The sequence below is a fragment of the Narcine bancroftii genome, chromosome 7, assembly GCF_036971445.1.
Source record: "Narcine bancroftii isolate sNarBan1 chromosome 7, sNarBan1.hap1, whole genome shotgun sequence".
NCBI lineage: Eukaryota > Metazoa > Chordata > Chondrichthyes > Torpediniformes > Narcinidae > Narcine > Narcine bancroftii.
The window spans coordinates 8103064-8128896 of record NC_091475.1 but is presented as its reverse complement, the minus strand read 5'-3'; the positions used below and the strand labels follow the sequence as shown (position 1 = coordinate 8128896).

At 44.1% G+C, this 25833-nt stretch overlaps 1 protein-coding gene and 1 long non-coding RNA gene across 5 annotated transcripts; one reads left to right on the top strand and one right to left on the bottom strand.

The window, feature by feature from the left end:
* Nucleotides 1-653: 653 nt before the first annotated feature.
* c7h3orf38 (chromosome 7 C3orf38 homolog) lies at nucleotides 654-15634 on the bottom strand. 4 transcript variants are annotated; one of them, XM_069888741.1, is made up of 3 exons: nucleotides 15462-15634; nucleotides 3784-3971; nucleotides 654-1880 (listed from the first exon to the last, which is right to left on the bottom strand). In XM_069888741.1, exons 1-3 carry the CDS (start codon nucleotides 15586-15588, stop codon nucleotides 1266-1268), a joined length of 930 nt encoding a protein of 309 aa, XP_069744842.1. In that variant the 5' UTR covers nucleotides 15589-15634; the 3' UTR covers nucleotides 654-1265. The 4 variants fall into 4 exon arrangements, with proteins under 4 accessions (XP_069744842.1, XP_069744846.1, XP_069744844.1 ...); XM_069888745.1 differs by having other exon boundaries at nucleotides 654-1748; XM_069888743.1 differs by lacking the exon at nucleotides 15462-15634 and adding an exon at nucleotides 12865-12912.
* Nucleotides 15443-25151, top strand: LOC138738475 (uncharacterized). The gene is made up of 4 exons (XR_011341560.1): nucleotides 15443-15656; nucleotides 18980-19069; nucleotides 20501-21435; nucleotides 24623-25151. It is a non-coding gene; the product is annotated as an uncharacterized lncRNA (long non-coding RNA).
* The last annotated feature ends 682 nt before the right edge of the window (nucleotides 25152-25833 follow it).

The window sequence follows — 25833 nt, the reverse complement described above, 5'->3', positions numbered from 1 at the left end:
CCTACGCATGAAACAACAGATGCAAAACCACAGAATATTTAACCATTTCCTACATGGGAGGTTTTAAAACAAGCAAAATAATTGCAGAAGTTTGGAGTCATTGATAGACACAGCTCACTGAGAAATTGCATTGACCATCAATCAACTATTTACACTGATCCTACCATAATCACATTTTTATTCACCCCACATTCTCATCAACTTTCCCCCTCATTCTACCTCTCACCTACACACTAGGGACAATTTAGTGACCAACCGACACCGTTCCCTCCTCCCACACTGTGATGCATTTATTACAATTACAGCATAATGGTATTTCTGTCCTTTTATAGGACTCTGGAAAATAATTTTAAACAGGTAATCAGTGCAAAACAAGCAAAGCCTGTTCCTAGCTACCTTGCAGCCATAGTCTCCCTTTCAGTCTTGAGGAGAAAGAGAACAGCAAATCCATGGAAAGCATAAACAGATCAAAACCAACACTAAGCAAGCTTTAATTTCATTTGTTTCTCTATTCACTTCACGCAGACTGATTGCTCAAGCAATGACATTCTTTTAGGTTCAGGTCTGGAGCTATTTATGCCACCACGGTGCCATGTTTGAATGTAGATATGGTTCCAGCATATTATACCATTTGAAGTGCTCAATAACAGTACCAGTGACCAGTTTATTTTATTTTTAATCTTCATGCAAATACACAAAAAAACCACAATTCTATTTATAATTCATTTACATTCCATAGTAGATTCATCAATTCTCCAATACCCTTTCCTGAATATGTGGATTAACCATCGAAAGTTGTGTTGACAAAAGTGTAAATTAATAAACAACATTCTGCAACCAAACTGTCAAAATTTGTATTTAATTAACGTCTGACTTGAGCAATTTGTATTACTAGCAGTCAAAAGATACAAACTGAGAAAATGCCATTCGTATTTAATCACAAACTGAATAACAAGCAAGTGCATCTTTAACAAGTGAAAATGATAGTAGGCCAGAGAGATAGAGAATCTGTTGCAATAACATTAGTTCTCTGGTAAGAAAAAAAGAACACGCCTGAAGAACTTTTGGTAATAGCCCATGCAATTAGCACTTTGCATGAGCCAAATTCTGCCTGTTCTTAATTATTTATTTAAAGCACCAGTAGTTACATATCAATATGAATTGCAGTACAGGTGACATTAACAATAAATGATTGTATCATCTCCTATATACTTCAAGCCTCATTACGAGCTTTCAAAGCATTTCTTCATAATGGGCACACAGCTTCAATCACAAACTTCCACAATATTCTCTTCAAAAAGTTGCAGTAGCTCATTGGATTCATAACTGATGATAGGTGGTTCTGATACCTCGCTGGACTGAAGAGTTGCTGACATTGTACCTTGACCAGTGATACTCAGGTGAATAAATTTCATCTTCCAATTATTCTCATTATTTGGAGAGCGGATAAGTCCAAACATTTGCTCGAAAATTCCCAGGCAGATTGAGTCTCTGTGAATTGTGCCAGCCACTGCAATAATAACTAATCCATGAGGGGAATGGATGCACTTTAGTCCGCCACCAGTCAGGTTAGGATTCAGGAAAAGATGTTCATCCTTTGTCAGTGCTAACAAACGAAGGCTGACCATAACAGCACCAGTGTACTCCTCCATCCGCTGCTCTAAAGTTCGGTAGGAAAACTTCAGTTTGGCATCTTCCCAAAAGTGTTGCGGGCCCCACTCTGTTGAACGCTCCTCGAGCAAAGGATTCTGAGAATTCAGAAGGTGATAAAACCACTTACAAAACTGAAGTCCCATTGTCTGGTAATCATCCTTGTAATTTGCTGCCAAATCACTTTGTGAAGTATTATTTCCTGATGAGGTTTCGGAAGCATTACTTTTCTAACAGAAAGAAAATATCAATAGCTTTATCTTTGGCTGTCAATTTACCATGCCTAAGTAAACATCATAATGATTATTTGCCTAGCAAGCAATTCTACTTTACAGCTATAACACTGTGGTGGTTCCTTACTAATTATGTACAATGCCCAGTGACAGATTAAAACTAGTATTCATATCCTTGAGTATTTCCCTTAGTTCAGTGGTTCTCAACCTTCCACTTATATACTAACATCAGAGCACCTATGCCATAAAGTATCTGTGGTTAGTGGGGAATTATTTAAAGTGGTATGTGAATGGAAAAAAAAGGGTTTAGAACCACTGCCTTAGTTTTTGTTATGAGTGCAAAATACTTCATGCTTGTTCCTTAAAGGCCAGCCTTGATAGATTCTAGTTGTTTCTGCCTCAGTTTGTTATGAATTAATTAAGGCAAAACTTCAAACCATGTCAATTTTCATTTTCCATCATCTGTAGCCTGCTGCGGACTGAGGCAATACTTTTTCACCAAGTCTGAAATGGAGCATCAGCCAAAAGATACAAGAGAGATTTCATTTAACAATCTGCCAAGTTCTCTCTTGTTAACGCAGTTACTGTCTTGTATGGCTTCAAAAACTGAGATACTAATGTAGGATGTGAACTTTGAGTAAGTCAGTAATAATGATCACAATTCTTATTACCTTCTAACACACAGTCATGGATTGCCAGAGAAATACAGCATAAAAACAGGCCCTTCAGCCCACTGAGACCATGCCTAACCACACCGCATATGTTTTTAAGTTCTCCCCATTTTCCCATCATTTACCCCCAGATTCAGTCGCTCACCCAAACACTAGGGGCAATTAACCGACCAAACTTCATGTCCTTGGTGTGCAAGAGGAAACCCAAGTGGCTACAGGGAAATTGAACAAACTCAATACAAAGTGAAGACTGAACTTAGGTTCCCTGGATTGTGAGATAACAGCTCTGCCAGTTGCTTGACTGTGCTGCCCTTGCATGCCGAGGAGGTTAGATTCACTCCACCAATCAACTCATTTGGGATTATTCATATAACCTTTCAAAGTACCACCTTCCTGACACTAGAACTCACTGCCTACAAATGGGATACTGGAAATAAACACTCAAGGAATTTACAATGCACATAAATGAGAACATGAAGTAGTGTAGCTTACAGGACTCAGGATTGAGAACAGTGGACAACATATTTTTTTCGAAAGGTTTGCTTCCTAAAATAAATTGGGGATTACGATAGACAACTTTAAACTGAACACAAAGATAATTTCAAATCTGCTGTATCACGCAGGATATTGGAGAAACATTAAATTAACTTTTATTGAATTTACCATGTTTGATCACATGATTACGCTGACACATTGGGTTAGTCCAACTGACCTAAGATGTTCTGCCATTGATTCTTGTTGTCCCCAGCATCCTGTCAGTGACCAACAATGGTTGGCCAGCATTGATGGATTCCAGTTGCCCTGATACCACTTTTCCATGGTCCCAATATCCTGGTGAAACCTTTCACCATTTCGTCATGGACGGTTGGGAAGTCGTCCAAGGGCAAACGTAGAAAATTAATTTTCAATGATACGTTGCCCTTCATGGTTTTGTATGATTGAAATTAGCACAGGAAATCACAAAAATAGGTTATATCTAAAAGAACCAGTACACGATAGGATCATTTTAAGGAGATTTTCATGATCGGTGGCCCAAAATCCATAAAATACACCCCAATGTGTTCAGGAAGCAAAATCTTTGTTGTCCAGTGGAATTGGCAAAAGAGATTTGGCTATTTTTTCCCCTGGCCAATATTAGACAAGATAAGCCTCCTTCTGCATTACAAATTGCTATGATTGCACGGAAATATACAATATTTTATGATAAAGTGCAGTCTCAAATGAAATACCTGGGATGCAGTGCCATCTTCTCTCCAATATTCAATGATTCGCTGAATGAGATGGTATTTCTCTGCATTAGCAGAGACCACAACATTACGTTTTGCCAAATACTGAAACAGTATCTCACGGTGGATCTTCTTCCTTTTCAACAGCTCCTCAGCGCTCTGGCTATAACTCAGTATTGCACTGATGGCTTCTGTGGATGATAAAGAGCAGCAGTAAGATATGAGAATTAGGAGATCATGTTGCAGCAGAATAAAAATCTTGCTTGCCCTGCACCTGGGAGTATTGTGTGCAATTCTGGTCACCCATTACAGGAAAGATGTGGAAGCATCGGAAAGGGGACCCAAGAGATGTACCAGGGTACAGTCTGGGTTCGATGTACGAACTGTAAGGAGATGTTGGACGCACTCGAGTTTTCAGACACTGAGGGGAGACCTTATAGAAGTTTATAAGATTAGGAGGGGGCAACAAATAATGTTAACAGAAACTTTCTCGCAGGGCAAAAACGACAAATCCTAATGACCTGCAGTTAAAACAGGGAGTTTAATGGAGGCATGTGGAGCAAGTATTTTTTTTTTGTTACCCAGATAGGTAGGTACCTGGAATGATCTGCCAGGTAGTGGAGTAAACACACAAGTTAGTAACAATTAAGGAGTTCTTGCCAGACATAGGAAATGGAGGGATATGGTTCATGTGCAGGATGAAGAGATTTAGTTTAATTTGGCATCACATTCAACACAGACATCTTGAATCAAAGGACCTGATCCTGTGCTGTACTTTTAAAAAAAAATACATCAACATGACACCATTTTTTTCATATCACCCAATTAAATCTGTGGAAACTCGCAGCAGTGCCCCACATTCTCACTGTTAATTATCTCTACGTTGTCATGAATCTTTCTCCAAACCTTTCGTTTTACTCACTGGATTTTATCCAGCTTGCCAAGAATATTATATTTAAGATAAACATCTACTGGGAAAAATAATGCAAAGAGATTAATTTTCTCCAAAGCGATTCCCCCCCTCCCCCAGCACTTGCAAGTAAATTAATGTCGATACATTCACGAAGAAGGCTCACCAGCAGCTATGCGTTGAGAGGAGTTTGAGATTTGGTGTACCGTGACAGGCGTACCGTGAAGAGCATTTTGTTTGCTTGTATCTCTGCTTTTTTTTGTTTCTCTACTGATCAGAATTTATTGTTATGAACACGTCACAAAATTCATTATTTAGCTGAAGCATTGCAGACCAGACCAAATATTGCCATAAAATTAATTTAAAAATAAATAAATTCATGCAAAAGAAAAATTGAGGTAGCGTTTGTGGTTTATTGTCTATTCAGAAATCTGCTGGCAGAGGGGAAGAAGCTGCCCCTGTGCTGTTGAGTATTCGTCTTCAGTCTCTCCTGCACCTCCTTCCTGATGGTAGCAGTGTGAAGAGGGCATGGCCAGGGTGGTGGGGGTCTTTAAGGATAGAGACTGCTTTCTTGAGAAACCGCCTCCTGTAGATGTCCTCGATGGAATGGTGACTGATGCCCGTGATGGTGCTGGCGAGTTCCCAACTCTCTATCATCTTTCTGTCCTGTGCATTGGCAACCAGGCAGAAGGCTCTCCTCGGTACACCTGTAGAAATTTGCAATAGTTTTTTTTTTAAAAAGTGACATACCAAATGTTCTCAAAACTTCTCATGAAGAATAGCCACTGGTGAGCCTTCTTCGTGACTGCATCGTCATGGAGGTGCCAATGCACAGGACAGGAAAAGACGACAGAGAGTTATGAACTCAGCCAGCACCGTCATGAGCACCAGCCTTCATTTCATTAAGGGCGTCTAGAGGCAGTGTCTGAAGAAATAAGCCTCTACCCTTCAGGACCCTAACCTCCCTGGCCATGCCCTCTTCTCACTGCTCTCATCAGGAAGGAGGTACAGGGTCCTAAAGATGAGCACCCAACAGTTTAAGTTTCATTCCCTCTGCCATCAGATTTCTGAATGCACAATAAACCATAGACACTACCTCACATTCTCTTCTTTAGCATTAATTTATTTTTAAAAAAATGTAATTTATAGCAATTTTATATCTGTAATGCTGCCACAAAAACAACAAATTTCATGACACCCTCACGATTCTAAAGTATCATGTAATCAGAAACCAACGTGATATTGAACATTAGAAAACCCAGTGTCTCCGATTACCTTTGCTTTCATTCTTTGCTCCTTTCTCCTCCAGTAAGGATGAAGCAGGGATTAAAATACTACTTTTATGCAAGTCAAAAAAGACGTTTTCAATTGATCCTCAATGGATTGACTGTCACACACGTTTTCACAAAAATCTAAAAGTAACGTGCTTCAACAAATTTGAAAATAGAAATGAAAAGAAAATTATGGAACTAATGCTTGAAACACACAGCATTTTATCATCTTGAAGAAGGCCTCAGGTCAGAAATGTTAGAATACGTCTTTACCTCCAATGGGAGCTTGTGACCAGCTGAGTTCCTCTAGCATTTTAATGTTTTTACTACAATCACGGTGTTGTTTTGCAGCAACTTCATTACAAATTGCTTTGTGGACTATCAAAGACCAATTAAACCTAGTTCAGCTATTGGCTGGGATTTTTACTTTGACATATTGAGGTGTAAATGGTGAAATAACTAAAGCTTGAAAACAAATTTACATTTACTTCAATTCTCACAATGACATGTCTGCCCATGGCCTAACGTACTGCAAAGTTGAGGCTATGTGCAGGTTGGAAGATCAGGACCTTAAACAGTAAATTCCCCATTATCCGGCATTCAATCAACCGCAAATTTAAAACAACTGGCAAAAAAAACACCAGAGGAAGGAAATAAATAAATAAGTGAAATGAAGTTTTAAATAAAAGTTTAAAATTATAAGAGTGAATGTTTTCTGAAGCAATATACAACCCCTTGGCAAAGATGGGAGCAAATATTCAGCCAGTGGTATGACCTCAGCAGCTGTTTGAATAAAATGGCGCCACCCAGGATGAAGAGCCGCTCGCCGCTGGGGCAACTCTACCAAAGTGTCTCCCTATCCCTGCCTGATAAGTCTTTTTTTTAATTAGTATATTAAGTAGATTAGTAAATTGGGGAGGGGGTTAATAATGACAGTGACATGGGTAGTGTAGCAGCTAGCACAATTCCTTTACAGTGCCAACGACCAGGGTTCGAATTTAAATTTAAATGTTGTAAATTAAAAGAATTATTTGATTAAAGTGAACTTTACATAATTAAGGACTACAATACTGATTTTCGTTTTAAATTACTTTACATTGTGCAGTGTCTTTTAAACAGTTCATTCTAAATGCAGGAGCATTAGTTAGACATTGTAAGAGCGAGTCTCAGTCACCCATAAAATTCGCATTTCCAGCATCCACAATCCCCATAGGTGCTGGATAATGGGGAGTTTACTGTATTCTGTCTGGGCAGTCTTCTACCAGAGACATGATTTAATTTGATTTCAGATTTAGTGTCAGAGTCCATACATAACATCACATACAACTCTTTTTATCTCCCTGAAGTCAACAATCCACTCCTTAGTTTTGGTAACATTGAGTGCAAGATTGTTGTTGGTGCACCATTCAGCCAAGTTTTCAATCTCCCTCCTGTACGCTGACTCATCGCCTTCCTTTATACAACCCACTACCACGGTATTGTCGGCAGATTTGCAGATGGTGTTATTGTTGTTCTGAGCCACACGGTCATAGGTGTAAAGTGAGTATAGCAGGGCGCTAAGAACACTCCTCTATGGTGCTCTGGTTCTGATGGAGATGGTGGAGGAGATGTTTTTACCAGTCTTCACTGATTGTGGATTGGAGGTGAGGAAATCCAGGATCTAATTACACAGGGGGCTGTTGAGTCCCAGGTCTTGCTGATCTGCTTTGAGGGGATGATGGTGTTAAATGCCAAACTGTAGTTGATAAAGAGCATCTAGATGAATGCATCTTTATTGTTCATGTTTTCCAGTGAGATGGCATCCACCGTAGACCTGTTGCTATGATAGGCAAACTGGAACGTATCCTTGTCACTGCTCAGACAGGAGCTGACAAGGATGCCTTTCAACACCAACCTTTCAAAACACCTCATCACTGTTGATATAAGTGCTACTAGTTGATAGTCATTAAGGCAGGTTACTACATTCCTGTTGGGCACCAGTATGATTGACTCCTGTTTGAAAAAGGTGGGTACCACATCTTGCTGGAATGAGATATTGAATATATCCGTGAATATACTGGCAAGTTGGTCAGCAGATTTTTAATACTCGACCAGGCACTCTATCTGAGCTGAATGCTTTCTTCAGATTCACTCTCCTAACGACAGCATTCACGCCATCCTCAGATATGGATAGGATCATTAGGAAACGTGTGGGTGCAGAAGGGTGGTTCTTTGCTGTTACTGACGTCAAATCGATCGTAGAAGGCATCGAGTTCCTCTGGGAGTGAAGCTTTGCCGCCTGCTACTGCACTAGACTTGGTTTCGTAGCAGGTTATGGCATTTAGACCCTGCCACAGGTGTCAAGTGTCCTTGCTGTTCCCATTTTCACCTGAAATCTCCACTTCACCCAGGAGGTACCTTCGCAGGTTATACCTGGTCTTTCTGTATTCATCTGGATCTCAGGGCTTAAATGCTTGTGATCTGGTCTCAGCAAGTTCGGATTTCATTGTTCAACCAGTGCTTTTGGTTGGGGAAAACCCTGAATGATTTGGTGGGGACACACTCATCCACAACTGTTTTGATAAAGTCTATGACAGCCTCAGTGTATTCGTTCAGATCCTCAGCTGAGTCCTTGAACACCCCCAAATCCACTGACTGGAGGACATCCTGTAACCGTTCTTCAGCTCCTGTGACCACTTTCTACCTGTCCAGACCTCCGGAGCCTCTCTTTTTAGGCTGTCTGTATGAAGACAGAAGGAGCACAGCCAGGTGATCAGACTTGCCAAAATGCAGTCTCGGGAAAGAACAGTAGCCCTTCCTTATTTTGGTGTCACAGTGATCAAATGTGCTGGGATCTCTGGTACAGCAGGTTATGTGCTGATGGTAGTTGGGCAGTGTTTTCTTGACACGAGCCTGGTTGACGTCACCACCTAAGATTTGTAGTGCGTCAGGATGGGCCAGCTCTAGTTTACTGACCACATCATGCAGATCTGTAAGTACCTGCTTGTAATTGGCATCAGTAGGGATAAAATCTTCAGTGAGAATCACTACTGAGAATACTCGGGATAGACAGAAGCGTCTGCATTTAATCAAGATTTGCTCTAAGGCAGGAGGTCAACATAACCCCAATGTCCACCACCCTGTATTAACAAAAAAAGCACACACAGCTCCCGAGATTCCAGAATCCGAATTCCAATCCAGACTATAAATGGTGAAACCGTTTAGTTGGATAGCAGTGTCTAGTGAGTACTCGGTTTTCTGTCTCTGATAAAGCAGCCTTGCCCTCAGGTTGTCAATTTTATTCTCCAGTGACAGGACATTCGCCAGTAATATGGAGGGTAGGTAGGGGAGGGGAGGTCTAAGCCCCTTTCGCTTCAGTCTTGTTTGAATCCCATTTGGAGCTCATCAACATGGACCTCCAAATTTCCAGTAACCTATCTCATGTTTTCAAACCCTGCCTTTTGCTTTCCCTTTTCCTTCCCTTTCCTCACTCTCATTACCAGCATGTCACCCACACCTTCCTTCTTCCAGCTTCAGAAACCCTGGCAAATTTCTACAGAGGTGTGGCAGAAAGTGTGCTGACCAGCTTCATCATGGTCTGGTATGGGAACACCAATACCCCTGAGCATAAAGCCCTCCAAAAGGCACTGGACACAGCCCAGGACATCACAGGCAAAACCCTCCCCACTACTGAGTACATTTACAGGGAATGTTGCCATCAGAGGGCAGCAGCAATTATCAACTATCCACACCACCCAACACACGCTCTGTTCTTGCTGCTGCCATCAGGAAAGAGGTGTCGGGGCCACAGGACTTACACCACCTGGTTCAGGAACAGCTGCTACCCCTCCACCACAAGACTCCTCAATGACAAATCAGAGACTCATTTAAGGACTCTTACTTGTGCACCTTATTGATTTTCTTTTGTTCTCTCTGTATTGCAGAGTCAGTTTGTTTACATTCATTACCTGTTTACAGTTTTTATTAGTTTTTTTTGCAAAACCAATAGGTGGTAATTCTGCCGTGCCCACAGGAAAAAGGAGTCTCAGAGTTGTTTGTGATGTCATGTATGTACTCTGACAATATATCTGAAATCCACATGCAGCAATATTATTGATAATGTTCAACCATGGTATCTGCAGCTTTCACTTTTACTTAATGATAATGTTGGAACTTCTAAGACTGATACAGATCCAACCTAGTTCAGTGGAGTTATCACTCAATCGCTAACCTATTTTCACATGGAAAGATCATGTCTCCTACTCAACTAAATGTCATTTCAACACCAGTACACTCTTTGATCAATTGATGAACATCATGATATGCCAGGCAGCAGTGATCCCCATCTTTCTGAATGCTTCTGACACCGTGACTATCTACAGGAAGCACCACAGACACTGAAAAAATACCACCTCTCTCTTCAAAATCCTCCAAGTTCACTGAAAGGATAAGCAAACTGACATCAGCTTCCTCTCCCATACCTACAGCCACAGCATTAAGGCCCTTGTCAGTCTCACATAGCTACTTTGGGCTAACCAGATATTTTGTATGATAAATCCAATTGCCAAAAAAAAAGACACTCTATTCCAAGATCTGCCATAGAAGGTTACTGAGCTGACAGAGAAAATATTCTATAGAATCTGCAGAGAAATATAGATAGGTTAAGTGAGTGGGCAAGAGTCTGGCAGGTCGAGTAAATGTTGGTAAATGTAAGGAAGGAAAAATCAGATTATTATTTAAATGGCAGGCGATTGCAGCATGCTGCCGTGCAGAAGGTCTTGGGAGTGTTTGTGCATTAATTGCAAAAGGTTGGTTTGCAGACGCAGCGGGCTATCAAGAAGGCAAAATGGTATTTCTTAAATTATATGTTATTTTTCCCAATGGAAAACATTTATTCATTTCTATATACCATTTCTGTATTCTCAGGCTCTCTTCTGATTTCCAGGTTGACATAATACATTTTTTTGCTACAGCTAAGGCTATCATAATAAATCTTTTTTGTGCTCCATCCAAATCGAGTCCATGTTCTTTACTTCTTATATTACTTAGAAGAAAGATCTCTGGGTTTTTTGGTATGTTGCTTTTTGTGATTTTATTTAATACCTGGTTTAGATCTTCTCAAAACTTTTCCACTTTCTCACACGCCCGAATTGCATGTACTGTTGTTCCTGTTTCCTTCTTTTTTTTTTAAATTTTTTATTTTTCACACCATAAACCACATTGACCATGATACATACACTGTTGGGTCGCATTTATTTAACTTTTGGGGCGTGGTGTATAGCCTGTGTAACCAATTATATTGTACCATGCGTAACCTCGTGTTTATTGTATTTCTCATAGTTCTGGAGAATAGCTTTTCCCATGTTTCATTCTTTTTCTTTATGTTTAGATCTTGTTCCCATTTTTGTTTGGGTTTACAGCTTGTTTCCTCATTCTCTTTCTCTTGCAGTTTGATGTACATGTTTGTTATATATCTTTTAATTATCATTGTATCTGTAATCACATATTCAAAATTGCTTCCTTCTGGTAACCTCAGCCTTAAGAAATAACATCACAGTATTCGAACAAATTTGGGAACCGTACATGGAACACAACAGAGAAGTCCTTCCGCGGACCTCCACCACCTAAAATGACAGAAGGAGAAGACGACGAAATGAACTGACCCAGTGTGTAAAAGTAGATGACACAAATTTCTTGTTTATTTTCATTGTGTAATGACATTGTTTAATGTATCATATATGTTGATCGTTGAGTGGGTGGGGAGGGGGGATGAAGGAGAGAGGGAAGGGAGGGGGAAAAGGGGAGAAAATGACACTGTGTATATTCAAGAGGGAAATGTTTGTGTGTATTTTGGTCAATATGGTTCATAGTGTGAAAAATAAAAGTTTTTTTAAAAAGAAGGCAAAATGGAATGTTGGCCTTCATTGCTGGAAGGATTGAGTTTAGGAGGAGGGAGGTTCTGCTGCAACAGTACAGGGGACTGGTGAGGCCGGATCTGGAATACTGCATACAGTTCTTGTTTCCTTACTTGAGGAAGGATGTGCTGGCTTTGAAGGCGGTGCAGAGGAGGCTCACCAGGTTGAATCCAGAGATGAGGGAGTTAGCAAATGAGGAGAGATTGAGTGGTCTGACACTGTACTTGTTGGAATTTTGAGTGAGAGAGGATCAAATAGATATGTATAAAATTTATGAAAGGCACAGATAAGCTAAGTTGTTCCAGTTGGTGGGGGGAGACCAGAACTAGGGGACATGGTCTCAAGATTCAGGGGAGTAGATTTAGGACAGAGATGAGGAGGAACTGCTTTTCCCAGAGGGTGGTGAATCTGTGGAATTTCTGCCCTTCAAAGTAGTGGAGGCTACTTTAATAAATATATTTAAGAGAAGGTTGGGGAATTAAGGGATATGGGGGAAAGGCAGGCAGGTGGAGATGAGCCCATCATCAGATCAGCCATGATCTCACTGAATGGCAGAGCAGGTTTGACAGGCCACCTGGCCGACTCCTGCTCCTATTTCTTATGTTCTCGAAGTGCTGACACACAGAACTACAGCCCATGACTGTTCAAAGCAGAGATGGAGCAGGGGGCGCCATGTAAATGGAATGAGGAGCACAAACTAACCTGCCTTCTGTTCCACATAAGGACGAGCAGCAAAAGAATTGGCTTCTCCGTTGCACAGAAAACAAAGGGGAAACATTCTGAATCCCAATGGGCTGCCCAGAAAAAAATAATCGACTTTCATTTCCTCAGGAAATTGCAAAGCTGCTGAAAGTTTCCACTTTGTACTATTTCAAAAAGTGCTCCAATAATAAAGCAGCTGATGCATTTCCATTTTGAACAGAACAGCTATACCATTGGGAGAGACGTTGCTTTGATTTGCCTTGTCCAATGACTGCATTAGTTTATAAAAATCCAATGGAAGTCTTACTTGCTGTTCCAAAACAAACTAAGCGTAAATGAGATGCCATGGAGAGCCTTCTTCAGCATCCCGAGGAAAAATGGAAACAGGCTGAGCAGTTGGGAGATGGTTGGGGGGGTTAGGGTTGGGGGGGTCGGGTCCGGTGGTTTGGGGGGGTCGGAACCCCGGTGAAGGGGGGGGGGGGACCGGTGGTGGGGGGATCCCGGTGGGGGGGGAACCGGCGGTGGGAGGGGGGGGACCGGTGGTGGGGGGATCCCGGTAGGGGGGGAACCGGCGGTGGGAGGGGGGGGAACCGGTGGTGGGGGGGGGCCAATGGTGGGGGAGGGGGAACCTGTGGTGGTGGGGGGGGGGGACCCGGCGGTGGGGAACCGGCGGTGGGGAACCGGCGGTGGGGAACCGGCGGTGGGGAACCGGCGGTGGGGAACCGGCGGTGGGGAACCGGCGGTGGGGAACCGGCGGTGGGGAACCGGCGGTGGGGAACCGGCGGTGGGGAACCGGCGGTGGGGAACCGGCGGTGGGGAACCGGCGGTGGGGAACCGGCGGTGGGGAACCGGCGGTGGGGAACCGGCGGTGGGGAACCGGCGGTGGGGAACCGGCGGTGGGGAACCGGCGGTGGGGAACCGGCGGTGGGGAACCGGCGGTGGGGAACCGGCGGTGGGGAACCGGCGGTGGGGAACCGGCGGTGGGGAACCGGCGGTGGGGAACCGGCGGTGGGGAACCGGCGGTGGGGAACCGGCGGTGGGGAACCGGCGGTGGGGAACCGGCGGTGGGGAACCGGCGGTGGGGAACCGGCGGTGGGGAACCGGCGGTGGGGAACCGGCGGTGGGGAACCGGCGGTGGGGAACCGGCGGTGGGGAACCGGCGGTGGGGAACCGGCGGTGGGGAACCGGCGGTGGGGAACCGGCGGTGGGGAACCGGCGGTGGGGAACCGGCGGTGGGGAACCGGCGGTGGGGAACCGGCGGTGGGGAACCGGCGGTGGGGAACCGGCGGTGGGGAACCGGCGGTGGGGAACCGGCGGTGGGGAACCGGCGGTGGGGAACCGGCGGTGGGGAACCGGCGGTGGGGAACCGGCGGTGGGGAACCGGCGGTGGGGAACCGGCGGTGGGGAACCGGCGGTGGGGAACCGGCGGTGGGGAACCGGCGGTGGGGAACCGGCGGTGGGGAACCGGCGGTGGGGAACCGGCGGTGGGGAACCGGCGGTGGGGAACCGGCGGTGGGGAACCGGCGGTGGGGAACCGGCGGTGGGGAACCGGCGGTGGGGAACCGGCGGTGGGGAACCGGCGGTGGGGAACCGGCGGTGGGGAACCGGCGGTGGGGAACCGGCGGTGGGGAACCGGCGGTGGGGAACCGGCGGTGGGGAACCGGCGGTGGGGAACCGGCGGTGGGGAACCGGCGGTGGGGAACCGGCGGTGGGGAACCGGCGGTGGGGAACCGGCGGTGGGGAACCGGCGGTGGGGAACCGGCGGTGGGGAACCGGCGGTGGGGAACCGGCGGTGGGGGGGGAACCGGCGGTGGGGGGGGAACCGGCGGTGGGGGGGGGAACCGGTGGTGGGGGGGGAAACCGGTGGTGGGGGGGGGAAACCGGTGGTGGGGGGGGGGACCGGTGGTGGGGGGGGACCGGTGGTGGGGGGGGACCGGTGGTGGGGGGGGACCGGTGGTGGGGGGGACCGGTGGTGGGGGGGGACCGGTGGTGGGGGGGGGGACCGGTGGCGGGGGGGGGACCGGTGGTGGGGGGGGACCGATGGTGGGGGACCGGTGGTTGGGGGGAGACTGGTGGTGGGGGGGACCGGTGGTGGGGGGGGACCGGTGGTGGGGGGGGGACCGGTGGCGGGGGGGGGGGGGGGACCGATGGTGGGGGACCGGTGGTGGGGGACCGGTGGTGGGGGGGGGGGAACCAGTGGCGGGGGGGGACCGGTGGCGGGGGGGGGACCGGTGGTGGGGGACCGGTGGTTGGGGGGGGGAACCAGTGGTGGGGGGGGGGACTGGTGGCGGGGGGGGGACCGGTGGCGGGGGGGGGACCGATGGTGGGGGACCGGTGGTGGGGGGGGGACCGGTGGTTGGGGGACCGGTGGTTGGGGGACCGGTGGTGGGGGACCGGTGGTGGGGGGGGGGGGAACCAGTGGCGGGGGGGGGGACCGGTGGCGGGGGGGGGGGGAACCGGTGGTGGGGGGGGGGGACCGGTGGCGGGGGGGGGGGGAACCGGTGGTGGGGGGGGGGGGGACCGATGGTGGGGGACCGGTGGTGGGGGGGGGGACCGGTGGTTGGGGACCGGTGGTGGGGGGGGGGGAACCAGTGGCGGGGGGGGGACCGGTGGCGGGGGGGGGGGGGGACCGGTGGTGGGGGGGGGGGACCGGTGGTGGGGGGGGGGGAACCGGTGGTGGGGGGGGGACCGGTGGCTGGGGGGAGACTGGTGGTGGGGGGGGGACCGATGGTGGGGGGGGGAACCGGTGGTGGGGGGGGGACCGGTGGCGGGGGGGGGGGACCGGTGGCGGGGGGGGGGGGGGGGAACCGGTGGCGGGGGGGGAACCGATGGTGGGGGACCGGTGGTTGGGGGGACCGGTTACGCTGTTACCATCGGTGCCCGGGCCCGGCATCGCTGTCTTACCCGCGTCGCTGTCGATCTGCAGCATCCTGTTGGTGACCGTATCCGCCACCGACCGGAGCTCGTTCTGCCCCAGGGCCTGAAGGATCTCCTGGCAGCCGCGCCGCTCGCCCTCCGACAGCTTCGACATGACGCGAAGGGCCGCCTCCCGCCGTTGTCACACCGGTTCCCTCCCTCCGGCTGCAACCAGGACCTGAAGTAAAGTTCCGCCTTCCGCCCCCACCTCTTTCTTGTGTCACATTCTCCCCCTCCCCCACTTCCCACTGGCCTCCTCTCACAGGACCCATCCTACATTGCTCTCTCTGTCTTCTCACCCACTTTCCTGACCCCCCCAATTCACTCTCTCTTTTTCTGCCCCACTTTGACCCCCCCCCCCCCCACCTTTCAACCTTCACTCCCATTTCTCTGGACTAGGGGTTCTCAACCTTTCTCTTTCCACTCACATCCCACTTTTAAGTATTCCCTGTGAGTGGGGAGAAAAAGTTTGAAAAACCTCTGTTTTAATCGTCCCTCATTGACTCGTTATGTGCACGGTTTCATACCTCCAAAGGAAATGGGTCAATGCCAATTTTTCTCAAGCCAAATATTTCAGTAACAATTGGGTCGAGAGCAGAGATTTTCGACCTCCCTTCCCACTCACATCCCACCTTAAGCAATCCCTTACTAATAACAGAGCACCGCCAGCATAGGGAACACTTAAAGTGGTCTATAAGTGGAAAGAAAAAGGTTGAGAACCACTGCTCTACACTAGCTCCCTCCCTCAATTATCCACAACCCCAACGATTCCTCTCTATGGGAACGGGTGGATTGTTTGTCTGCACAACAATGAAGTTGCAACTACCAGTTGTACATGTTAAGATTCAAGATTCCTTTATTGTCATTAGTTAAAAATAGTGTAATATTAAAGGAAGCTTGCTTTAAGGCAGACAGATTCACCATCAGGGGCCTCTTACAGTCAAAGAAAGAGAAGCTTGCTTTAAGGCAGACAGATTCACTATCAGGGACCTCTTTCAGTCAAAGAAAGAGAAGCATACAAGTTCAAAGGGCCCTAGTAATCCATCTGTCCATGTTACAAACTGCGCGTATCGAGCAGCAATAGACAATGAACCAGATAGTGTTTAATTTTAAACCACTAATTTTATTTCTAACTCTTAACTTCTAAGCTATCCTTAGCACTGTACTGACAATAACCACACCAGCAGTAAATATAAATAAAAATTTATTACAGCTTTTGACAGACCTGAAAATGTTATTTGACCATGGGAGTGCTTTCAATTTTCATTTTTTTCCACCTTGTCATATAAGGTATCTTTAAGTGTGCTAACTTTCTCCTTCTATGTTAAAATTGTGTTTTTGAGAATTTATTGAACTCATTGAAAATAGCTGAAGATTGAGGTTATGAAAATGGCTAAAAATTCAGTCATGGGTATGATATCATAAACGTCTGAAAATTAAGAACAAGCCTTGCACTTTGTAGAGCGTGTCGAAAGAACCAAAGACTTGTTGATCCAAACCACGGCTTTTATTAAATAAAAGACTGGAGCTTATCACAAGTAGGTCGACCAGTCCAGAATGACCTGGTCTGGCGAGGAGCAATCCTTTAAGACCTGCCAGTAGGTGTGGCCACGCTCTCAGCCAATCACAGTCATCCTACACTACCATCTGTACATAGACACATTGGTGATAGAATCTGTACTATCACACATGCATTTTTTTTGGTCTTTCTATTTATCCAGTTTTTATTTGAAGGTACTTTATTTAGCTGCCTTTTACAGTTGGAGCATTTGAAGCCCTAACATAAAGGGCATCTTTGTGTTAATTACACTAAATTTCATGTTTTAACGTCACACGTCGATGGGTCAATACTTTTTCTCCAGGGACCATAAGGTACTGGGCTGGCTTTGATCTCATCCGCCAGATCATCTCTCTCGACTAGATGATCAACAAAGATACCTTATTGACACAGTTAAGTACCAGTTATATAGCGGGGATTCCAACAGCGGGAATTTTAGGGACCTGGATTTCCAGCCAGGTTGAGGCTCTTAGTCACTCCGAATCTCCATCACTGAGAAATGGGAGTAATTTATCCCTGTGCTCATCTGGGGCCACCACACCTCAGCACTATGCTCTGTGCGGACTACGATTACTGAAGTCACCTTGACTGCACTTGAAGTCAGACGTGATCGGCCAAAGCGGTCTTTGGGCTTGTGCTCACCCTCTAGCTTGATGTCTCACGTATGGCTAGTGGGATTGCTTCGAGGGATTGGTTTTGCCACCCGGCATGCTCGGGCATTTCCAGTGGGATCTCATGGAGGTACATCCCACCATGGCGCAGAACCCGTAAGAGTACCATGGACTTCGCGGTGGGGCGGTGCCGCAGTAACCTCCCTCTTCCTGAGGGACAACTAGGGCTGACGCCGCTGATCCTGATCTCCCGAAACGGCAGCCAGGTCTGCCAACCCATTAATCGATTTTTTAAACCAATATTGAAAATTAATTGGGCCATGCATAAATGGAGTTGTACGACAACATGCTGCTATTGAAATGATCCACTGCAGTGGTTTTCAAACTTTTTCTTTCCACTCACATCCCACTTTAAACAATCCTTTACTAATCACAGAGCACCGATGGCACAGGGAATATTAAGGTGGTGTGTGAGTGGAAGGAAAAGGTTTGAAAACCACTGATCTACTGGAATCCCATATCAAGCAGCAAGTTTGTTTTTGAGTGTATGTCTGAGTTTGAAAATGTTAGAAATTCCAACCCATAATTGTGTACCTTTCTCACACAAACGTAATGTAGCTCAAACATTTTAAATGTGACGTTAAAACAGGAATTGCTAGAAGTCGAGTTGGACAATAATTGGAGAGAAAGTAATAAAGTTCTTTGATCAGAATGGCTAAATGTTGGAGAGGCAGCAGGGTATGAACAAATCCAAACGTAGGTAAAGTGGGGGTGGGCAGGGGGAAAGGGGCTGGAAAGGCCTGTAATAGTTGAAAGCAGGAAAGTTGAAGTGACAAAAGGAATGATGGAGTTATGCAAAAGCATAGGCAGTACAGTAATGGGACAAGTAAAGCAACAGATGGAGGTACAAGTGGCAACAAAAGGATCATCACGACAGCTGCTGTCTGCTAAAAGGTTATGGTCTGAAATTGCTGAACCCAATCCCTCAACCTGGAATGCTGGAAAATGTTTAATTGAAAGACAAGCTGCTACATCTCAAGTTCCCACTGAATTTCATTGGAACCGACGACAAGGGCCCTTACACCTACCTTTCAAGTGAGACGATGATTTATGCTAAAGTTTTGTCCTATGCTTGCTGTTCTGAAGGTGTCGCCTCTTCACAATGGTTATCAAAAGCAGATTGAATGACTACTTTGAGTAACATATCCATTGCACCTCAAGCATAATCCTGACGTTCTAATCACTTGTCATTTTAATCACTCATTCAACTCCCTCTCTGGTGTTCTATGGTATTTTGTTTTGTTGTTACAAATATAACTCTAGTTTTAATTTTTTAGGATGCACTGGAGGGAGTGGAACCACTTATTCATTTTGCTTTGAACTATGGAATCTTAAGCTGTCCTCCAATTATCTGCTACTTTGCCCAGGTTTGTTACAACTACCATTTTAAACCATAATCAAAAACTTTAATTTTCCACTCATCTTCTCATCAAGGATCCACTTTAACAACAATTTATTTTGTGTTGAAATTTTTAAAACTCATAGACAACTGCCAATAGTTTACAACAACCTATTTTCTATAGCTTGATAACAATAGAACTTTGTTTTAACATTTTAAATCTCCTTGTAGTTTAGGACTACATTTTCAGGCCATATGGATAAAGCAGGGTAACTACTGGCCCAACAGGGGATAGGATCTCCTCTGGCTAACTTGAGCTTATTTAGCTGACTGATTCAAAAAGGTGAAGGATAAAATGAGTCACATTGCAATGTTCAAAAGAGTTTGAAGGTTGTTCATGTAACGTCCAGGCACTAGATAACATTTAAATTAATGTATTATTTGTCCAAATGTTTATACCAGTGGTTCGCAACCTTTTTCTTTCCACTCACACACCACTTTAAGTATTACCAGAGATGCTCTGTGAGTAGTAAGGGATTGCTTAAGGTGGTATGTGGGTGAAATAAAGTTTGAAAACCACTGTTTTAATCATATTTAATTGACTTGTTATGTGCAGGGTTTCATAACTCCAAAGGAAATGGGCCAGTGACCATTTTTATCAAGCAAAATATTTTGGTAACAATTGGGTCTAGAGCAGTGATTCTCAACCTTCCCTTCCCTCTCACATACCATCTTAAGCAATCCCTTACTAATCGCAGATCACCAATGGTATAAGGAATACTTAAAGTGGGATGTGAGTGGAAAGAAAAAGTTTGCAAACCACTGGTTTATACTAATTTCACATTCACCAAGCCAGCTGATTTCAGCCTGGGTGTACAACAAATAACCTGTGGGTCCTCACGTTATTGATAGATGAGGGAAGCCAGGGCCACCTTATGGCACCTCTGAGGACATTGAATGAATTTTAAATCAAGCTTTGTTAATTTCTTTGTCATGGTAAAATGGGCTTCCTACAGTCAATGAGGTTCTGACAATCAGTAGGTGCACATGAAATACTGGCCAGAATGGGTAAAGTCCAAAGAGGTTCTGGGCCCTGTATCTATATGGCACCTCTTTTAAGGTCTGCAAACTGCAGTAAAACCCCTGGTATCTGGCACATAAGGGGTTTAGTAGATGTCAGATAAATGAATTTTCTGATTGCTTGAGATAGTGTGTTGCGTGGATTGGCAGACAAACCGCTATGGGGTGCCAATTTTAAACTTATGTATTTTTTACCTATTTGTTTTCTACAATTTCTTTGCCAGTTGTTTGAATTCTGGATAGCGGGAATTTTACTGTACTAGGTGATGAATGAATTTGAAGACGCTTGTCAAAGCTGCTAAAATAGAGTTGTGCAAAGCCGAAAACAGATGATGTGGAACTTGGCAATTCAAAAATATGTTTTCTTGTTCAATTGCAGAACATTGACAAGCAGCTGAAGAGTTCGGCTGAAAGTTTTCTTGATTCAGACATTGGCTGTGTCGGACTCTGGCTTTACCTTACCCTTAATTTAGTTTATGTGTCGTCTGAGTCCAGCGTGCTCATTGAATGAAGTGATAGGAGAAGGTATTCGGTTCAACAATCAGTTTATTATACAGCACAAGAATAAAACTTAACAGAGCTCTGGGTCAGTCGTTAGTTCATAGGTCACCTGCACAGTGAGCTATTCCCCAAGACTGACCCCTATTGTCCAGTCTGCTCAGTTTATATAGCTACAATTTACCATACAGAACAAAAGTTGGCTTCCTTTGCTAGATTTTTACATAAAGTATATCACCAGCAATTTCCTTATTCTACAGTTTATCTCGGGTGTAGACCTCTTATCTTAAATCTTCCAGATCAAACCATCCTATTGTTTTGACCAGAAATCAATTCCTGCCCCAGATATTTCCAATCATCGTTCTGTTCCTGTCTGGCCAATTTCTTCTGTTTCTCCTTAACACCTCCTCATGCCTTAATCTTCTTCCTAGACTGGCTTTCCATTCCCTTTGTTTCTTACAGGATATTCTTTGTTCTGGTCTGCCCTGTGTCTCCTGAGCTACTCAGCAGCTCCTTCAGTTTGAGCATTCCTCCTAAATCGTTCATCCATTTCCTCTCCCTTGTATTTTGGGATCAGATAATTCTACCCCTACTGTACTCAGCCAACTTTGCTCCATGCTGTGATTGCCACTTAATTACCTTATACTTTTCCCTTAACCATGAAGTAAATATAAAAATTGTTACATAGTCCTCTATTCCGTGATATTTTAGCCCCTAGATTCCAACAGCTGCCAAGTTGATGTGTCAAAAAAGCAAATTAGTCTCAGCCACATTTTCAAACGATATAAGATTGATTTCGGTGGAACAGATGAAAAGGTAAAGAAATGTTCATGCTAATTTCCACTCTTGAAAAGAGCTGATTAAAAAGTCATGATAATATTTAAAGCACAGTACTTTAAGACAATTTTTATCTGTATCAATTTATAAATTAAAATGTTAAAAATTAAGGCAGATCTAATAAAGAAAATTTAATCAGTTTGCATTGTTTATGTATGGTAACTATTTAACTGTAAATGAATTGGTGTTGATGAGGCTCTATGGGGCACTGGTGAGACCTCATTTAGAGTACTGTGTACAGTTTTGGGCCCCCTATCTTAGAAAGGATGTGATGTTGTTGGAGAGGGTATTGAGGACATTTACTAGGGTGATTCCTGGAATGCATGGGCTAATGTATGAGGAGCGTTTGGCAGCTCTTGGGTTGTATTCATTGGAGTAAAGAAGAATGAGAGGGGATCTCGTAGAGACATTTAGAATTTTGAACGGTTTTGACAGAGTGAATGTAGATGTTTCCCTTGGTGGGTGAATCAAGGACAAGGAGTCACAGTCTTAAAATTAATTATCCATTTAAAACAGAGATGAGGAAGAACTTCTTTAGTCAGAGGGTCATGGATCTGTGGAACTCACTGCCGCATACAGCAGTGGAGGCCAGATCACTGGGAGAATTTAAACAGGAAATGGACAAATATCTAATTAGTAAAGGTATCAAGGGATATGGGGAAAAGGCTGAAAATTGGAACTAGTTCAGCTTAGTGTAGAGTCATGGAACAGACTCATTGGGCCTTGTGGCCTGCTTCTGTCCCTTTATTTAGTGATCTTGTGAATAGTTTGCATAAGATGGAAATATCTATTGGAAAGCATTTGGTTAATACAGTATTGTAATACTTTGTCTCAAAGCAGCTCATTTAATTGGCATCTCATCCACCACCCCAATCATTCATGCCCTCACTGCTAACCACACTGTGTGCAGTGTGTACCATCGATAAATGAATTGTCTAGTTAGAGTGGGCTACATTTGAAGTGCTGACAAATGGGATTAGTATGGATTGGCTGCCATGGACATGGTGGTCTAATGGGGCCTGTTTCTGTGTTGTTTTGATTCTCTGACTTCCACTGTATTGAAGGGTAGCAAATTTAACAATTCACTGAAATCCTGCAAGCCTTTACCATGTGTGGTGTGCTGAGGTAGCAGCGAGCAAGCAAAAACTCAAAAGACTGTACAACAGACTTTATTCAGGTAAAAGTCCGAACGCCAGTTCATGATTCGGTGGCTCCCTGAGTGACTGGCTCAGGAGGGGCCGGTTCAGGTCTATATTCAGGTTGGCTGATTGACGGCTGGCCAGGTGGAGTCAGCCCTTAGGTGGTGTTCCTGTAGGTACAGAGATCGCCCCCTGCAGTAGAATGGTGGTCGTATCACCACACCATGAAAGCATCACTAACAATGCCAACATTCGTTGCCCAACTAATTACTCTTGAGAAGGTGGTGTTGAGCCATCTTATCGAACTGCTTAAAATCCCTTCTGGAGTAAATATTTCCAAGTGCTGTTAGTTGGAGAGTTCCAGGTTTTAGGCTCGGTGACAATGAAGGAATAGTGATATTTTAAGAGTCGTTATGGTTGATCATTAAAGATATGGTAACAAGGCACTTAGAAAATCATAATATAATTATGTTCCATCAACATGGCTTGAGGAAAAGAAAGATGATAAATCTAATAGAATGTTTTGTTTAAGTAATGGCAGATCGCATTTAGCCTGGATAAGTGTGAAGTGTGGCACTGAGGGGAAAATAGCGTTATGGGTAGGATTCTTAACAGCATTAACGTGCAGAAGGATCTGGGCTCCAGATCCATAGTTCCATGGAAGTAAGTAGAGAGAGTAGCAAAGATGGCATATTGACATACTTGTCTTCTTTGGTATGAGAGTAAGAAGGATGTGTTTGAACTATACAAAAACCTAAGTTAGACCACACTTGGAGTATTGTGTGCAATTCTGGTTGCCCCATTTCTGGAAGAATGTGGAGGCTTTGGAAATTGTACAGAAGAGCATGACTAGAATGCTGCCTAGATTAGAGGGAATGGGTTATGGGGACAGGTTGGACAAACTGGATTTTTTTTCATTGGAAAATCAGAAGCTGAGGGAGACCTGATAGAAGTTTGTCAAATTATGAGAGGCATAGATAGAGTGGTCAGAATTTATTTTTCCGTGAGATAAAAATGTGACCGGACATGGATTTAAATGAATTTGGGGTGGGAAGAGTGTGGAGCCTCAGGGCAAGATTTTTACACAGACTGGTAGATGTCTGGAACAGCCTGCCAGGAGTGGTGGTGGAAACAGATATGATAGTAGTTTTTTAAAGTGGCTTCTAGATGTGCATATGAATATGCAAGAAATAGATGAGTGTCATGTGCAAACAGCAGAAATTTTTGTTTAATTTGGACATCATGTTCAGGGTAGACATTGTGGGATGAAGAGCCTGTTCCATATTTGATACAATTAGCTGGATAGATATGGTTTTACCTTTAATTCATCAATGAATTTCTGTTTAATTTTTGTTAATTTCATCTTCAGCATATAGATTCCTTGCATCCAATAGTCTTAAGTTTCATATACATTATTTGGCCTACTAAGACTGTTTGCCTGTAAATTCAATGCTTCCATTGGTCTTTTGTCCATTACCAACTTTTATTTTTTTCTGGCTTGGCCCAAACTGCCCAGAGACTAAAGGTAAATATGTCACACTCACTCCTCCTTTAAGACCTCTTTGCTCTGCCCTAATATTGTCTCCATTGACATGGTGTCACAATTTGTTTGATATTTGCTTCTGCAAAACATCTTGGGATATTTTATTATATTAAAGACCCTATATAAATTAAAATGATTGCTTCCAGTGAAAGATGGTTTCATTGAAAATTAAAAAATGATTCCATTTAAAAAAAGCAATATAAGTTCTCATTGTTTCTGCAATTACAATGTCACTGAGATGCCCATTAATTGGTCATGCACCTTATTTGCAAAATTGTGTGTGAAAATCAGTTATCTGTATGTATCAATTTAAACTTCAAAGGAAATTGATTGGATGTCAACTTCGCAGTTGTCCCAAAGTGACAAGGCACTGAAAGCAAGTGATTGTTTCTCAGACATTAAACCATTTTTACTGTTTTACTTGAAAATGTTCCAGAAGTTGAGACATTATGTAGTTCAATGTATTTGCAATTTGTTTTGCCAGTTGCTGAAATGGGTATTGGAGCACCTACGAGATTCACCAAAGAACACTGAAAGAACTCCTGCATAATGGAAAAGTCAAAATTATCTATCTTCCATTTGATTGGTCAACAAATTCAAAAGACTGATCACAAGTGGCAGTGGAAACTGTTGTATCCATTATATTGAAATCAATTGTTCTTTCCAGTACCTTGTGATGCTATACACTTACCATTCAAATCTGGCTGTAATAGAATATTGGATATACATACAATACTGTACTTTCTATGAAGCAAAGGAATGAGATTTTGCAGAATCCATACTTTTGAAAAGATCTGACAGAATTACTGAAAATAACAACTCCCTTTCCCCGTACTCTCACTAAAAGATGTTTTTCATTCTGGTGTTACCATCTTCTCATTCTTCTTAATGATGAGTGAAGATGAACTGTCTTCTAATATAATTGTAACCTGCACTTTAGTAATGCTTGTCAGCTGTGAAAGGTTGTATGAATCTAAACATTGTCTTTCTACAGATTGGCATTCTGAACTTCAATAAAGTAAGTGCAAAGCAATCCATTTCAACTCTTTCATTAGTTTTATTGGATTTTTAAAAATTACTTTAAAAAAAATCAATTATTTTTTCAGGATCTGAGCATCACAGCAAAGGTCAACATTTATTGAGACTATTCCTTAAATGAACATTAGATGATGATGTGCCACTTTTTTGAATTCTTGATGTCTTCTAGTAATGTTAACCCCAGATACTGTTGGGGAGGAGTTTCAAGATTTAAAAGCAAAGGATGAAGGAATAGTTAAAGCTTTCTGACTCAGGATGATACGCCATATGAAAGGGAGCAGGCAGGACCTGGTGTCCTTACATGACTGAAGCCCTTGCTCTTCATACTAGATGTTGTAGGCGTGGAGTAGACAAGGTGTATAACTGGTTATTTCAAATTCCTTATAGTTTAGACCAAGGATTCTCATTTCACTCCATAAGACATGCATTTGTGTTTACACACAAATTTCAAAACAATTTGTGTCAAGGCTACTTCAGTTCTCAAAAGTGAGGTTATCGGCTCTCAAATATACCATTTTGGTCTCCCAGGTTTATAGCTCTGCTGGAAATAAAAATAAAGGAACAATGCAGGGGGCTGGAAAGAGTTTAGCAGAGAGAGAAAGTAGAGGACTGTGAGGAAAATTGGGTGTCATCAAATTGTGACAACTGAGATGGGGG

Bases quoted from the DNA above. Each gene is read 5' to 3' on its own strand.
- c7h3orf38 (XM_069888741.1), bottom strand. From the start codon at position 15,588: ATGTCGAAGCTGTCGGAGGGCGAGCGGCGCGGCTGCCAGGAGATCCTT. The intron at 3,972-15,461 runs GTAAGACAGCGA...TATCATCCACAG, and splicing joins GCAGATCGACAGCGACGCGG to AAGCCATCAGTGCAATACTG. The intron at 1,881-3,783 runs GTATTTCATTTG...TCTTTCTGTTAG, and splicing joins AAGATGGCACTGCATCCCAG to AAAAGTAATGCTTCCGAAAC.